Source organism: Pelecanus crispus, chromosome 2 (genome assembly GCF_030463565.1).
Source record: "Pelecanus crispus isolate bPelCri1 chromosome 2, bPelCri1.pri, whole genome shotgun sequence".
Classification (NCBI taxonomy): Eukaryota; Metazoa; Chordata; class Aves; order Pelecaniformes; family Pelecanidae; genus Pelecanus; species Pelecanus crispus.
The window spans coordinates 107,027,245-107,044,104 of NC_134644.1; the positions used below are offsets into that span (position 1 = coordinate 107,027,245).

The 16,860-nt window shown below is 37.6% G+C and overlaps 1 protein-coding gene across 1 annotated transcript in view; it reads right to left on the reverse strand.

The window, feature by feature from the left end:
• INVS (inversin) overlaps nt 1-16,860 on the reverse strand; it is a 103,771-nt gene that overhangs the window by 43,129 nt on the left and 43,782 nt on the right. The window contains exons 5-7 of the mRNA XM_075728337.1: nt 11,750-11,930; nt 7,913-8,022; nt 3,378-3,549 (exon numbers count right to left, since the gene is read on the reverse strand). Of these exons, the coding sequence (XP_075584452.1) occupies nt 3,378-3,549; nt 7,913-8,022; nt 11,750-11,930 (463 nt within the window). The remainder of the gene's footprint in view (nt 1-3,377; nt 3,550-7,912; nt 8,023-11,749; nt 11,931-16,860) is intronic.

Sequence of the window (16,860 nt, forward strand, 5' to 3'; positions counted from 1 at the left end):
GCCTTCCTTCTCCAGGCTGAACAACCCCAACTCTCTCAGCCTGGCCTTGTAGGAGAGGTGCTCCAGCCCTCAGATCATTTTTCTGGCCCTCCTCTGGACCCGTTCCAACAGGTCCATGTCCTCGTGCTGAGGGCTCCAGAGCTGGACGCAGTGCTCCAGGTGGGGTCTCACCAGAGCAGAGTAGAGGGGCAGAATCACCTCCCCCAACCTGCTGGCCACGCTTCCTTTGATGCAGCCCAGGATACGGTTGGCTTTCTGGGCTGCAAGCACACATTGCCGGCTCATGTCCAGCTTTTCATCCACCAGCACCCCCAAGTCTTTCTCTGCAGGGCTTCTCTCAATCCCTTCATCCCCCAGCCTGTACTGATATCAGGGGTTGCCCCTTCTCAGGTGCAGGACCTTGCACTTGGCCTTGTTGAACCTCATGAGGTTCACACGGGCCCACTTCTGGATCTTGTCCAGGTCTCTCTGGATGGCATCCTGTCCCTCAGGTGTCAACTGCACCACCGAGCTTGGTGTTGTCTGCAAACTTGCTGAGGGTGCACTCAATCCCTCTGACTATGTCCTTGATGAAGATACTAAACAGTGCTGGTCCCAATACGGACCCTTGAGGGATACCACTTGTCACTGATCTCCATCTGGACATTGAGCCGTTGACCACTACCCTCTGGATGTGACCATCCAACAAATTCTTTATCCACCGAACAGTCCATCCATCAAATGCATATCTCTCCAATTTAGAGAGAAGGATGTTGTGGGGGACTGTGTCGAAGGCCTTACAGAAGTCCAGATAGACATCGGTAGCTCTTCCTCTGTCCACTGATGTAGTCACTCCATTGTAGAAGGCCATTAGTTTGGTCAGGCAGGACTTGCCTTTGGTGAAGCCATGCTTCGCCTCTCTGTCCTCCATGTGCCTTATCATAGCTTCTAGGAGGATCTGTTCCACGTTCTTCCCAGGCACAGAGGTGAGGCTGACAGGTTTCTAGTTCCCATGATCCTCCTTACTACCCTTTTTAAAAATGGGTGCAATGTTTCCCTTTTTCCAGTTACCAGGGACTTCACCTGACTGCCATGACTTTTCAAGTATCATGAAGAATGGCTTGAAACTACTACTAGAATGAACTACATCAGCCAATTCCCTCAGAGTTCTGGGATGCATCTCGTCAGGTCCCATAGATTTATGTATATTCAGGTTCCTCAGGTGGTCATGAACCTGATCTTCCCTTACAGTGGGAGGGACTTTGCTCCCCAAGTCCTTGTCTTGTGGTCCATCCACTTGAGAGGCGTGGGAAGAGAGGCTGCCAGTGAAGACTGCAGCAAAGAAGTTGCTGAGTACCTCAGCCTTCTCATCCATTGTTACTAGTTTGCCAGTCTTGATGGCACTTTGGTCACTTTCTTTGACCTTCCTTTTCTGGCTGACATACCTGTAGAAGCCCTTATTATTCTTTGCATCCCTTGCCAAGTTCAGCTCCAGCTGTGCCTTAGCCTTCATGACCCCATCCCTACACAACCATGCAGCATCCCTATACTCTTCCCAGGATACCTATCCCTGCTTTTGCTGCCTGTGCATTTCCTTCTTGCCCTTTAGTTTGACCAGCAGGTCTCAACTCATCCATGCCAGTCTCTTGCCTTCCTTTCCTGATTTCTTACACCTGGATATCGAGAGCTCTTGCGCCCTATGGAAAGCATCCTTAAAGATCTGTCAGCTCTGTTCTGCTCCCTTGTCCTTGAGGGTAGTTTCCCATGGGGTCCTACTGACTAACTCCTAAGTCATCAAACATGAACACTGAGATTTTTTTTTGTTGCACTGTTTCTTAAACTCAAAAATTACAAACTATTATAACTCAGAAAGACTGATTTTTTGGTGTGTTAACTTGTAAGGAAAGCAAGAATTTAGATATTTATGTAGAATTTTATGGTAACTGTATTTGGCTTTTTGTGTAAAAACCCACCATACCACCAAAGGAAATAAAAAATCTCAATTTTTTTCTATGAAAGTAATATTCATACATGCTATCTTTCAAATCCTGAACCATGCAATCCTGACGTTGCATTTATTTACCATTTTTATGTTATTCGAAGTGTGATCTGAAAAGAGAAAAGCTGTTAAACTCATATCTTTGTTTCTTGGGTGGGACAGATCTACGCTGCAAGCTCCCTAATCTAAGCATGCAGCTTAGGCTAGTTTGTGTGTGTGTGCAGCCAACAGATATATAAAGCATACTTTAAAACAAATATATAAAAATTTATATAAAAAAACATTGCAATATACATTCTTGTTTGTTTAAAATAACATAGTTCTCTTTTCAGGAGAAATGCCCTCTACTGTATTATTCACAGTTGTGTGCTCTGACTATCAGCTTGGCTACTTTTACTGCTTACTAGACATAGGTATACATTTTTGCACTTACCTTCTACATTTGTGACCTGGCTGTGACTGGCACAGAGTAGTTCATGACCTCCTGCCACACAGCTTACCTCTGCAGCCCCCTGCTACCAAATCCCTCCAATTTAGGCCAACATTCTCCTCTTTTTTTATTCAGATGTCATCAGCACACTATACAGCTCCACTACTCTTACCTGTATTTCCAACACTGTTGTATACATATACCCTTCAACACCTGTCTCTCTCTCAGAACTGTTTATTCTATTTTTGTTGAAAGTGCTATATAGGTACAATATTTCTACCACAAAGTCTTATAATTTTTCATTAAAGGAGATAAATTCATAGTTGCTATAGGAAATTTTTAATTTCATGACTTGCATGCTTGAATTCTGAAACACAGTGTTGCAAACCTATCTTTTGCTTCAGGCAGATAACGGGATGATAAACTTGGGGGATATCAAGTTTAACCTCTTGTTTGGACAACACAAGTGCAATAGCTCTAATCTTTATTACACTATCTTTACAAATAACTATGGTACTTATGATTTTCATGAATATAACTTAGTCACTTCACCAGTTAGTTTGCTCTATACTGTTTCAAAGTAATTATTTACTGATAAACAAATTTTTTTAACAGGCATTTTCAGGGAGGGCTTTTTATGCAATTATGTTTCATTTTATTCTCCAAATACAGAACAGCTCTTCCTTTCCCAGGATAACAGATCTAACTAAATAGCAGCACAGCAGTACATTTCTTCTTCTTGCTATGTTTCAAATGAACTGGTCCAATCTGCACAGAAAAGATTTGTTTCCTTGCCACAATAAGGCAAAGAAGTGACTCACACACATAATTAAGCTAATGCAGAAATATTTTCACAATTAAGGTACACATTCAGAAAAAGATTAATATAGCTTCTAACACTGTTTTTTATTTGGTGGAAATCACACTAACTGGAAACATCCAGTGACTCTTTATTGTAAAGTATCTTACCTGTGCCAGCGTATTTGTCTGTCATATTGATATCAATATCCAATTTTAAAGTCAGCATAGTCCTAATGACATCATCACTGCCTTTGCCAGCTGCCCACATGAAGGACGTTCTTCCCTCAAGATCTGAGTCATCTTTTACAGAAGGATGTTTCAAAAATACTTCAACTGTTTCCTGAAAAGACATACTATTGAAATTAACATTAAAAGGAATCTGTAACAACAAGAAACTATTGTGTCTCATTTAGCTGTTTATGAAGCAAATCAAAGCTTCATTTTTCCTTTTTATGTTTATGTAGAGTAATAGCTCAATAGGAGCACTGTATTTTCTGCTATGCCCTTTTCCTTGTCAATGTTCATAGTGCATCCTTCACTATGAGTTTAACACTGTCATTTATTTCATGCTTTTTTCTTTTTAGTGTCAAACATCACGTGTTCATCATAAGGAAGTAAAAGACAATGCAGTCACTGTGAAGAAAGCAATGGGAAAAATATTATCAGCTTATCAAAACATTACTGTAATACTATGATACTAAAATAATGTTCCTTCAAAATATTGTCCTGACATATCTTTTGCTCCAATTCTAAATATGACCACAAATGCAAATATTTTAGTTTGCCAAACTCTAATAATTTGACTATTCAAAAAAAAAACCCAAACCACAACTGCTGGGGCAACATAGACATATTTCCTAATATTTAATAATATCAACAGGTTACTAATTACTGAAATACCATAAATCAAAAAAGATGAATAAAATCTTTACACCTGAGTCCAAGCTTTCCACTGTAACTGTTACACTAAAATCTCTATTTAAATCAGAGCAAAAAGAATTATTTCTTCAAATGCTGTGTTTGTGTTAAGCTGTCAGCAAACAAGTCCACTTGTTTAACCTGCTGCTAAATTCTTAGTAAGCCACACAGGAAAGGAAGGGAGGGGAAATCACGACCGCTAGAAAAAGAATTAGGGTTAGATTTTCCCTTTTCTATCTAATGCCTTACAAAGGCAAAGTGTATTTAGCAGCTGGTAAACATCTCTTAAGAGCCACTGATAGGCTAGCCAATAAAACCTGAAAAAAGTGGGATTCATTATTTTATTTTTTTTTATATTTTAGTATTAACACTATTTTATCCTTTCCCCTGCGTGACCCCAAAATAGCTCTATCACTGCTCTGGGTAGGATGAGAATTCCTTGGCTATAAGGAATCAAATGCTTATAATCACAAAGGTGTTTAAATGCCTAAGTCCTATTCATTAGTCTGGATTTTTTTTACCTCCTACTTATTATTTCATCCCTTTAAAGAAATAGGAAATTTCTCATTTAACTTATGTTAATGTCATCTAAGATCCTAACAGCTTTGTGAATTTGGGTCCCTATATGAACTATCAGTTTATTGTAAAATGGTCCAGCCAGAAATAATGAGGAATAGAAACATTAAGCCTTCCACACACACCAGCATGTGTTTATAGCTTTGTGTACTCACACTGACCACCACTACACCTCAAACACAAATGGCTACTCATTAGGCCAGCAACTCAGCACCCTACCAGTACTGTGCACTGCTTGAAATCCTGCAAAGTGAAAAGCAGTATGAAGGCTGGACCTTTTCAATACTAAGGCACACATCCTACAAACATAAATAAGTAATTTTATTTTTCATTAAGTTTTAGCACAGCAATGTTTCTTTCAACCACTCTTTTTTCCTAGAGTTTTTAATGGGGAAAAGTGGAAGAAAATCCCATAGTGCTATAAGACTTATTTTTCAAAATGAAGTTATCACAACTTGAAAACAAAATTAAATTAAATCAGAACAGGATGGTTAAGAAATCGGAAAACAGAAGTATCAATCAGTTTAATTCTACATGTATTTTGTCACGAAAAGTGACATGTATTTTATCTCTTAAAAAAGTGGAGAAAACAAAAAACAACAAAGCTGAAAAACAACAGTAAAGGAGAGAAGTAAACCTCGATCATTTTATTCTGTGTTATCAAGAAACTCTGAAAAATACTAAATACTATTTTTGAATATTCAAAAATATGACAGGGGTATCCACATTTCATTTACTAGGTCAATCTATACAAGTATGTGAAAGGGAAGTACATTGTCTTGGACATCTCTGGAAAAATTCAGAAAAAACCCCACCCAGATTTAGTCCTGCATTCTACATACTAAAATTAATACTAATAGAGCATCTGCCTTCACACATAAAGTTCAAAAATTTAAAAAACAGTGTTTATTTGGACATTCTGCAGCATACATAAGCCATCTAAATTTCAGGCACCCTATTTTGGTGGTTCTATTAGGTAACTTCTCTTCTTCTAGAACTTTTCCTTCTATAATAAGTGGGGATAAGTTAGTCTTAGAGAACAAATTCTTCACGTAAATTAAGTGCCAGCTAAATCTCTTCAGTCTTTAAAAACCAAAAATGTCATATAAGTAACCCACAGAAAAACAGAGCAAAGGACAAGATATCGAGTTAAGTAAAACTGAAAGCAATGCAAATATTTATAATAGACACAAAAGAACAAACTTTCTTCTTGTTAGGGACTAAGAAATGTCGCATTTTAACTGAGAAACATACCATGCCTATCTAAACTTGGGCAGACTAAACAGAACAACAAGGTGGCTCTCAAACCATAAATATATAGATGTTACTGCCAAAACAAACATGGATGTGTCTCCACTCAGTTGTTTGACTATGTATATGGAATGCAGTGGTGGGAATTACTCAAGGACTTGTATGTAATTGAGAAAAAAGCAAACAGTGGTGCTCAGAAACAGCCATAGTGGTAAAGAAGAGAAGCTCCAGACATGATTTGGACATGCATAAACAGGGGCTCTTGGATACATCACTAGCTAAAAGAGGCTTGCAGATCTGAATGAGACTCTCCTGTTTGATTCTTCATGTGAAATGGGAAACAGTACATTCATTGTAAGTACACAAGATTACAAAAGAATGTCTGACTCCATCACCTACTCTATTTCCCCATAAAAACCCAAATGATATCACAGTTTGGCTGGCTGGCGGGATCAAAAGGCAGCAACATAATGAAGATGTTTTGTACGACTGAATCAAACCCAGAGAAAGCAAGCCAGTATGAAAAATCATTTTTTAGGAATGTATCAATATAGAAAAGATAAAAAAGATAAAAGCATGTGGAGATAATCACCAGATTGTAAACAAAAACATTCCATCTTTCCCATGAGTCTGACTCAAACTAGAAAGAAAGACTTTTACAACATAAATATTTTACGCATGTGAGTCAGACCTAAATTGTACATACTACGTAATGGACAATAATCAGCATCAATAAAATATTCTCCAAAAAGGTGTAAATTATACACAGAAATATGCTCCAATGAAAGTCTCAATTTAAAAAATATCTGTATGGTCTTACTAAGACCACCTCCAAAAAACCCCACCAAAACCCCCAAACTCACTCTCGCAAGGAAACAGAAGGTGAGAGCTGTGGTATTAACATATATTGGCCAGTTCCCTCTTTCAATAGTACTTCTGGATTTGTTAACTTGAATGGTTCTCAAAGGCATTAACATTTTACTTGTTTTATGAAAATTAACACATTGGTAGGCAAGAAAGCCCCAAATTAGTATCCCTGTTAAGAAAATGCTGCAATACATGCCAAATAACTACACTAATTAGGTGCTAAATAACCCCTTTTGTAAAGGGAGGTTATGAATAATACAACTGAAGAAAACTTAGATGGGAGCTCCCAGCTTACTATACATGGCGTAATTCAACTATGAGAGACAGAGCAGCATGCAAAAAGCCTTCTTAAGTTCCGGTACCTGAGAACTACTTCTGTAATAACATCTATGACCAGCAATCATTAAACTGCTGAGTTTTATACCTAACTCTATCATATCTGACCTTGCTCTGGAAAAAAATTACCAACTCTACCAAAATACAAGAATTAGGCTGTCTGAGAAACTAATTTTCTTTGTTGTCTGAATTAAAAAAAAAAACCAACAAACCACCCCTTTAAAAGCCTTTTAAAAATACAGTGTTCAGGGAGAAATGTGACGAAAGGTACTCACTCTTTAGCCATGCTTTATGAGACAATGGCTCATTCATAACAGCAAATATTCATAAGTTAATCACCTCCTTGAAGGCAAAGGCTGGTTTGACTGTACTGAAGCAGCTGTGCACTCATACAGGTGATGTTACCCTACATACTTTATAACTGCTTAGATTTTGCTATAATGAGCCTTAAAAAGTGAAAGCACTGTAAAATAGTGTGTGCCTACTTCTACTGAAGTACCTAAATGACTACTGTGTGTTCTGATGCAAACATATGGATCAAAGGGCCTTTCTTTGTACAGCAATTTATTTTTTTTCAAATCTATTTTTAATAGTTTGAAATTAACCACCTTTATATCACATAACATAGGAAAACTCTGAATTAAGCTTGTGCAGACAACACTGTGTTTATAAGATATTAAAAACAACCCCAACACTTTGTTACAAGTATTTCAGCAAAATATATTTATTTCACATTTAGGGTATGTGCTACTTACAGCAAAGTTGCTCTGTGCCGCATAATGTAGGGGTGTTGCACCTTGACTATCAGATGGGATAGTTCCAAACTTATTTCTTTCTAATAAGAGATGGACAATCTGTGCATGACCTGAGAAAAATAATATAATAAAACCAGACATGTATTGAATCCTAAAGTTAAACACATATTAAAAAAAAAAAACCAAAGAAACAGAAGAAAATGACAGACTTCAATAAATAATAGTATGTTTGTATTGTAGCTATTATAGTCTAAGCATAAAAGAGAAACATAAGACTTGATATTTGAACTATTAAGCCTGGCATGCGCATTCTTCCCAATAGTGTTGCAGTTCCACACTCTACCATTTTTGAGGGGCATCCGTAAATCAGAATGCCCTATGAATAGGAACATGTGGAAAGATTTTCTATTTCTTTTAAAAGAAATTACTAGAACATTTCCCTAAACAAAGAAACCAGCAGTAGCTGGTCAGACAACTGTGTTATTAACATTGCAATGAATGAGTTGAATATTTCCAGAAAAAGCTTCTGATAATTCAGCTGAGATGCTGCATTTGAGTGAAAGGTCAGTCAGAAGCTGTACAGTGAGCATAGACTGATGATGATGAGCATTTGTCCATCTACATTAAAAGGCAGGCTAAACCAACATTGACAGTTTCATCATATTGTTTTACAGAAATTAAGTGTAAATTTTTTACTTATTTTATTCAATCAAAATTTCAACTGAAGATGTACAGCAGAGCCTGGAGGCTAGTCTACTACAAGCTGCGGTATCTGCAATAAACAACAAACTGACACACACAATTCCTCCCATCAAAACAGATTAGAATGTTTTTAGATTAAAATCACAGCACTGGGGGGGGGGGGTGGCGGGCGATAACTTTATATCCATTTCACAGACAGGAAAACAAAGACACAATATTGCATATTGACGCTAAGGTCAACTGATCCTTTCATATGCTTTCTTTTGTAGGCATATGCAGCTCACAGAATATCTTAATGATTTGGTATTTTAAGAGATACTATAAGGCATAAATCACATAAAAATACTCTTGATTTTACACGAGAAATCTCCTAGTATCTTGCATGTGGGGAAAACAATCAATTTTGCAGCTTGTTACTTTTGTACAGTTGACTTGAATTACTTTAGAATAAATGAAATAAAGTAGGTAAACCTTTCTCCTAGCAGTAGACTTTTTTTAATGAAACACCAACAATTGCAGAATGAAGCTGTGTAACAGTTGTGGTCTGTAGCTTTTAAAAACCTAAGAGATGGAGGACTAGGCAAGCTTTCTTTTGTGGCATGGCACTGTCACACTTGATATGTACAAAAGTATCAGATACAAGAGGTCTTGGGTCAAAAAGGATGAACAGCTATGTGGGGATTATTTTTTTCTAGGGACTTTAGGGTGTACAGGAAGGGTCCTCTTTCCTTTCAGCCACTAAGACAAGCCTAGACCCAGAATATCACAACATTCTGTCCCTTCCTACCAGAAAAAAAACACTAAAAAGAAGAAATGTAATGTTGCTATGCTCTTCCCATCTCAAGACCATAAGAAGTGAATTGAGGTGCACTGGAAGAAGTTGGTTCTGAGTGCAATCCTAGCAGGAAAAAAATAGGAGTACTGAGCCTGGGGAAAAAAGTTGCCTGAACTTTCAGGACACACAACTAGAAAAAGGGTAACCAAACTCCGTAATCAGGACAGGAGATCTACCTAAATTATCTATCAGAAAGAAGGCTTGAGGGAATTGAAAAAAAAAATTTTGTATTGGGTGCAACAGTAAATAAATTGGTGCAAAGATGGATCTCACTTGGACATTAATGTAAACGTTAAAACTCACTTCTTGAGGTCAAGAACTGTCATTTCTGTAGTACTTTTATTTAGAAGAGATGTAACTTGGCTGAGACTTGATCTACACAAATGAAAAGGTGACAGGAGCAACAATGCCCTAAGATGCAGTCATATGCAACCCATCACCTTTAACAGAGTATTTGTGGCTGTATCCATGCACTACTTAAAACTTCCTACTGTTAACCCATTTAGTTAACACTTCAGACTCCCTGAGATGTATACACAGCATCCAGTATCTAACTTAGAACCCTAAATATCATGATTTACCAATCAGAAGTTCCCCATGGGCATATGTCACCTAGAGACCTCATCAAGTTCACAAAGGACTCTGGAGGTCTTGGCACATCTTCCCCCTTTACTCCACATGGATTAGACAATCCATTTTTCCAACAGACAAAGCTTCTCTCTTAAATACAATCAATTTCAAAACACTATAAATTTTGCTTCTTGGACAGAACCAAGTGATAATGACTATTTCTTTGGGAGACCGATCCTATGACACTTAGAATGCTTCGCAATTTTCTCTGTAAAAATTCAATATCCCTACTTGAATGCAAATCTGAGAACACTCTTTCTTCTTTTTTTTTTTTTTTTTTAAAATAAACTTAATCAAACTACATGTATATTGTCACTGGAGTTGCAGTAACTCGCTCCAGTGAGCAATATGATTCTGTTATTGGCATTCTGTGCCTGCAGTGTCCCAGAGGGTCATAGGGATGAAGCCTGTTAAAAGGAGAGAGAGAGTGTTTGAAGATTCTCTTTTTATCTGGTACCTGGCATTTATTTTTCCCTCCTGCACATAGGAGAATGGGAAATAGAAGGTCAATTTTCTAAATCATATTATTTTTGTGCCAGTCATGTTATAAGTTGCATTTCCCTGTATTTAGACTATTTATATTTAATCAGGTTTTTACCTGTTTTGCAAAGATCCAGTTTTGTAACCTGTAAAACCAAACCACGCAGAATTCACATATGCAAGGTCATAATTTACAGAGCATCTGAGTCTCAGGGTAGCAATGTGAACAGACAAAAACTTTATTTGAATAAAACTTCTTGTCACATTTGATTAGATTGTCATAATGTATCTGATGAAGAGCTTGTACTAGGAGTCAGAGAAGTGTCACCTCTGCCATTTTCTTGTTGTTCACTTGCACTGGCATTATCAGATTATCTGCAGTTTCTTTGCGGGAATCTTTTTAAGTCACTTGCTATTTTGTGAGGGGTAGTTTAATAAAAACTAGGTAATATATCCATAACTCCACTTAAATTGCACATGTAAACTGCAATACATCGCAATAAGCTGAAAGTGAACAAGTGAGTAATGATTCCACTGTCAATCCCTCCGTGTTGTGGAGCACTCGCTTCCCTCAGGCACCTCGCAAACCCTACATGACCATCTTACATACATAAGGGTATCTCCCCCAGGTAATGAGCCCAACTAAATTACCAAGGGGGACGCCCACACCACCCTGTCCTAGAAAAGGACCGCTAGCGTGGCACAGCTCAGTAAATACAAAAGGCTTAAGCCCTTTACCCAAGTGAGGGTGCTAGCATCAATCTGTATATTAAATATCAGTAAAGTTTTCTTATTTTTTCAGATAAAAAATAAATACAAATTCTGATATTTTCTTGCATACACGCTGGGGTGTGTGCACCCCACTTTGGACACCACCGCTCTAGAGTACCAGGGTTCTTTTTACCTATGAACAAAGCTACATATGCAAAAACATCTCAATATACTCTAACTGTTCTTAAACCATGAGCATACAGAGCCTGCTGAAGTAATGCATTTTACAGTGCTTTACAGAATCTGAAGCTAAAAAACCCCAGTCTACACACAGACTTCTAATCCTGGTCTAGCAGAAACTATTATTGTTCTAAGAGGTTAGTTAGCATAATGCCAGGCTGGAATTAAATAAAAAGCAGAGACAGATTAAACACCACAGTCAATTAATTATTAAATGACTTCAGCATTGTACAGTTTACCAAGTAAGGCTGCCCAGTGAAGGGGAGTTCGAAACAAGTTGTCATAAGATGTCACATTGCAGCCTTCGTAGGAGGTCAGGACATCAACAACTGCTACATTCCCATCAGCAACAGCAAAATGAAGGGGAGTTCGTCCTTCGTAGTCTTGCCAGTTAAGCAGAGATTCTGTAGGTGCAGCTTCCTTTAAGAAAAATAAACACAGAATTTAAAAAATATTTAAGTTGAAGAGAAAAACTATACACTCTTTACAGATTTTCTTTTGTCTTATAATAAGGAGATAAACTGCCCTTGTTCAGTAGAATATAGCTCTACAACCAAATACTTTTGTTACAGTATAGGCTATTTTCAAGTACTTCTTATAGAATTTTTTTTATAGTTACTTAATTATTGTATGACACCTGATTTTTGGTACATACCCTGTAGTTTTACCAGTCTGTTGTGCAAGTGGCTCCTTACACAGATCTTTAAAAGACTAACTCAGGCTCTTGTGAAAATAACGAGATCTTCCTTGATTTTCTAAGTTGAACACAACATATATATCTTCATCTTTTTCTCCTAGGACACTCCCCTTTTTGCAAAAGTTAACCTTGTGGCTGTCACTATAATACTTTTCTAGCATTTTAAAACCACATGACTATCAGAGTATTTCCAGAGGAGATGTCAAGGTCTCTAGCTGACAGGACAGAAGTAAGTTAGAGAGTACTTCTAACAAATGCATCTACTCGCAATAGACTTAACTTTGAATAAAAAGTCTTTTAAAATATTGTGATTAGTCATTTGATCACATAACATAGGCATTAGTAGATATAACTTGACTTTTCATCACATTTTCATCAACTTTTTTCTAGACAGATTTCCCTTCATGACTTACTTTCTCAGAAAAAAGAACAGAACAGGTACAAATGAACATCATCTTAAGTGTGGCAGAGATGTCCAAATGGCAAATATCATAAAGGCCCATGAAATACAAACTTTCAATTTCACTTCCCTAAAAAAAAAGAGGTATCTCTAAAGAAAATGGTAAACAATAAAACAAGAGAAACTCAGGATGCAGGACACCAAACATCTAGAGCAGAAGCAGAATGTCAAAACAAGAGCTTAAATAAACTATAGGGAGTAGGTCTGCTGTTCTTATCTCCAACAATTCAGAACAGCTCATTGAAGTCATGGGAAACCTGTGCAAAAGAAAAAAGGAATGTAGTCCTGAGATTTTTAACTTGCAACACGAGAGTGGATTTTAACCATGATAACTGAGAAAAACAATCCTCCTGAAAATACAGAGCCACACTATATCTTACAATATACTTATGAAAGAGGAGGGAGAGATTTTGATCAGTGAAGCTTGTTAACAGTTAAAACAAGTTCCTGATCCCTTTCTCACTAAACTAATTGCAATTTTTCCTGTTGACTTCACTAGGTACACAAATAGGCCATAAAGTCACTTGTATTTGCATTATTTGAAATGCAGTAACTATTACATAGAAAATTAATATCTAACATTGAGAACGATAAACCAAGAAGCAGAAAGTCAGGAAATTCCAGAGTTATGGTTTCTACCCAAATATTAATTGACCAAGGTTGTACATTCTATATGTTCTATTTAATAGATAAAAAATAAATACGTTTAGAGTTATATTTAACTGTATTTCCTAAGTTCAACCTGGCTAAACTAATACTGCAGTAGTAACCTCAACTCTGCAATGCCCTGACTCTTTGTTTCTTACTGTCTTACTTCCTAACAGCGCCAACTTAAACCTCCTAATATTTGATTAATGTAAGTTTTCTAAAGTTAAACATTTACATACTTTGCATACTGTATGTAAATGCTAATTAAGTTGCCTGTCATATAAAAAACCTGCATCAGAGTTTTAGACATCAGTAGCGTTAGCCATGTTTTGCTAAAGAAAAAAATTAACATACTTGAAACATACTGTAGTTCATTACTATACCTAGCCACTAGTATAATAACAGGCAATCGATTAAAAACATAAAAAACTGATAAATGTGAATCTCTTAACTAAAAATACAATCAAAGTTAACATTGTTACACGCACAAACCACAATAATCAAAGCATGAATAACACTTCTTTTAATAAGCATTCAAAAGCATTTATCTGAGCCATTACAGTGAAAAGTGAAGTTTTATGTTCTTCCCTAGCTTTAAGAATTCTCAAGAGAAAGCTAACTGATAATGTGCTTACTTTCTGTCTATTCAAAGAGCTCAGCAGGGGGAGTATAGAGCCCACTGCAAAAATTCAGAAGGGATCTTTATGCAAATCAGTTTTAAGAATGACTAAAAAAGAATTATGATATGCACAGAAGTTATTTCTGAAATTCTAACTTCACCAGAGGAAAACCTGTTTGAACAAAATGGACAAACAAAAAAAGAAATGATCCTTCACTTTGCCTATAATTTATTGACGTAATCTGGAAAGCTAATTTTCAAGCCTTCTAAAAGCACAACAACATATTACATAAATGACTGTGCTGGTTTTGGCTGGGATAGAGTTAATTTTCTTCATAGTAGCTAGTAGGGGCCTATGTTTTGGATTTGTGCTGAAAACAGTGTTGACAGAATCACAGAATCATAGTCAAGTACTGAAAGGCCGCAATAAGGTCTCCCCGCAGCCTTCTCTTCTCCAGGCTGAACAGCCCCAACTCTCTCATCCTGGCCTCATAGGAGAGGTGCTCCAGCCCTCGGATCATTTTGGTGGCCCTCCTCTGGACCCACTCCAACAGGTCCATGTCCTTCTTGTGCTGAGGGCCCCAGAGCTGGATGCAGTGCTCCAGGTGGGGTCTCACCAGAGCAGAGTAGAGGGGCAGAATCACCTCCCTCGACCTGCTGGCCACGCTGCTTTTGATGCAGCCCAGGGTACGGTTGGCTTTCTGGGCTGCAAGCGCACATTGTTGGCTCATGTCCAGCTTTTCATAATACAGGGATGTTTTCGTTGTTGCTGAGCAGTGCTTACACAGCCTCAAGGCCTTTTCTGCTTTTCACACCACCCCACCAGTGAGTAGGCTGGGGCTGCACAAGAAGCTGGGAGGGGACATGGCTGGGACAGCTGACCCCAACTGACCAAAGGCATATTCCAGACCATATGGCTTCATGCTCAGCACATAAAGCTGGGGGAAGAGGAAGGAAGGGGGGGACATTCGGAGTGATGGTGTTTGTCTTCCCAAGTAACCGCTACGCGTGATGGAGCCCTGCTTTCCTGGAGATGGCTGAACACCTGCCTGCCGATGGGAAGGAGTGAATGAATTCCTTGTTTTGCTTTGCTTGTGTGCGCAGCTTTTGCTTTACTTATTAAACTGTCTTTATCTCAACTCATGAGTTTTCTCACTTTTCCTCTTCTGATTCTCTCCCACATCCCACCAGGGCGGAATAAACGAGTGGCTGTGTGGGGCTTAGTTGCCAGCTGGGGTTAAAACACAACAATGACTCCTGAAACTCCTGGCTCAAAGTCACTGATGTTCCCCAGAACATATCCCCATAATCAAAAGTGTTATTTCTGCAAAAGGGTAAAGAATCTTTTATTGACAAAGACACTATTTATACTCCAGTCTAAAACTACTCATGTGTTTTGAAATTTTCAGCCACTTAAACTAAATTTTCTAGGTCTCTTTCCGCCTACATTCAAGAGTATAATTTCTTTGGATTTTAAATGGGTTTGGTGTAAAACTAGCTATAATTAAACTGTCATACTATATTAATATTTTAAGCACAATACACAGAAGAAACAGAAGCTACGCATTTTTCTGCAGCAATTAGTACAATGGAATTGTAGGCAATAATGGAAAGTGTTGTATAAATAAATGTCATGTCTCTTACCATGAAGAATAAATAAAGAGAAGAGATACAAAATAGACAGAGAGTACTAAGCAGTTGCTTCCATCATATTAATGGAACCTTATTCTGTTCTTTTCTCCTTAAATCTTCCCAACGTTTTTCATGTAACCAAGCACTGCTGAATCTGGAAAGGTGGAAAAGGAAGTTGACCATGAGAGGATCTCCAGATTAGAGTTTCCCTCTAATTCACATGTTTACTTTCTAAATATGTCATGAATTCCATTTTCACTGTATTTCATGGATTTCAATATTAGATATAACCAATTTGTGCATAACTGTCACCCCTGCAAACCCAACCTACTTCTTCAGCATTCAGTTGAGCTCTTTTCATTGTTTATTTTGACAATCCCAATGGGCTAAGTACTATACAAACATCAAACAGGAAGATGACCATTAATTTTATGAATTTATAAACAGGAGACAACAAATGGACACATCCAGATGGCAGAGCACAGAAAAACAAGACAGTATTTTTCAGTATCATAGACTGTGGTCTCAATAAAACCAGCAGCGTCAAATTTTTGTAAAGCAGCACTGGAGAATTCTAAGTAGGACACTAGAGAAAAATAATTTTCTGGGGAATTTTCCAGGGTATTAAAGATAACATGAGAGAAACAACAGCAGTGTTGCTTTTCATAACTTAGTCAGGAGGCAACAAAGGCTGCCAATGCAGATTGACCAGCAGTAGGTCTCAATATCTGACTGCTATCTGAGCAATGGCACATAGCTTACAGCTTACAGCACTCTATCACGAAAGCAAAGACAAACGGTTTGTGTTGGATGTGATTAAAAAAATGGGGAGACAACAGTGACACAGTCGTAGGCCTTTTGTACTGCTATCACTACAAGACAATATTCTCGTGAACTTAGAAATGCAATTATGTAAGTTACAACACAAGATGACATAAATTTTAACTGTATGGGTACATACATTAGAATATCATGCAAGATATTTCACAAGACTGTGAAAAACTATGAAGTTAACCTGGATGTGAAGACCTAGAGAGGAATGAGAATCAAATGTGATTCTTGGGTAATAGATCTGGAACTGGGTAATATGGCAAAAAGTAGCTAAGAAAGGAGGGGAAGATTGTGAGCTCTGCTAGGTAGGTATCTACCAAGACAAGTAAGAAAAACACTTCAGTTTGGAGAGAAGACAAGATCTTATGAAAGGATTAAACTCAGAGGCACCACCACCACCAAAAAAAAAGGTATTTATACTCAAAAACAGATTCAATCAACAGATTGATTACCTAGTAACAAT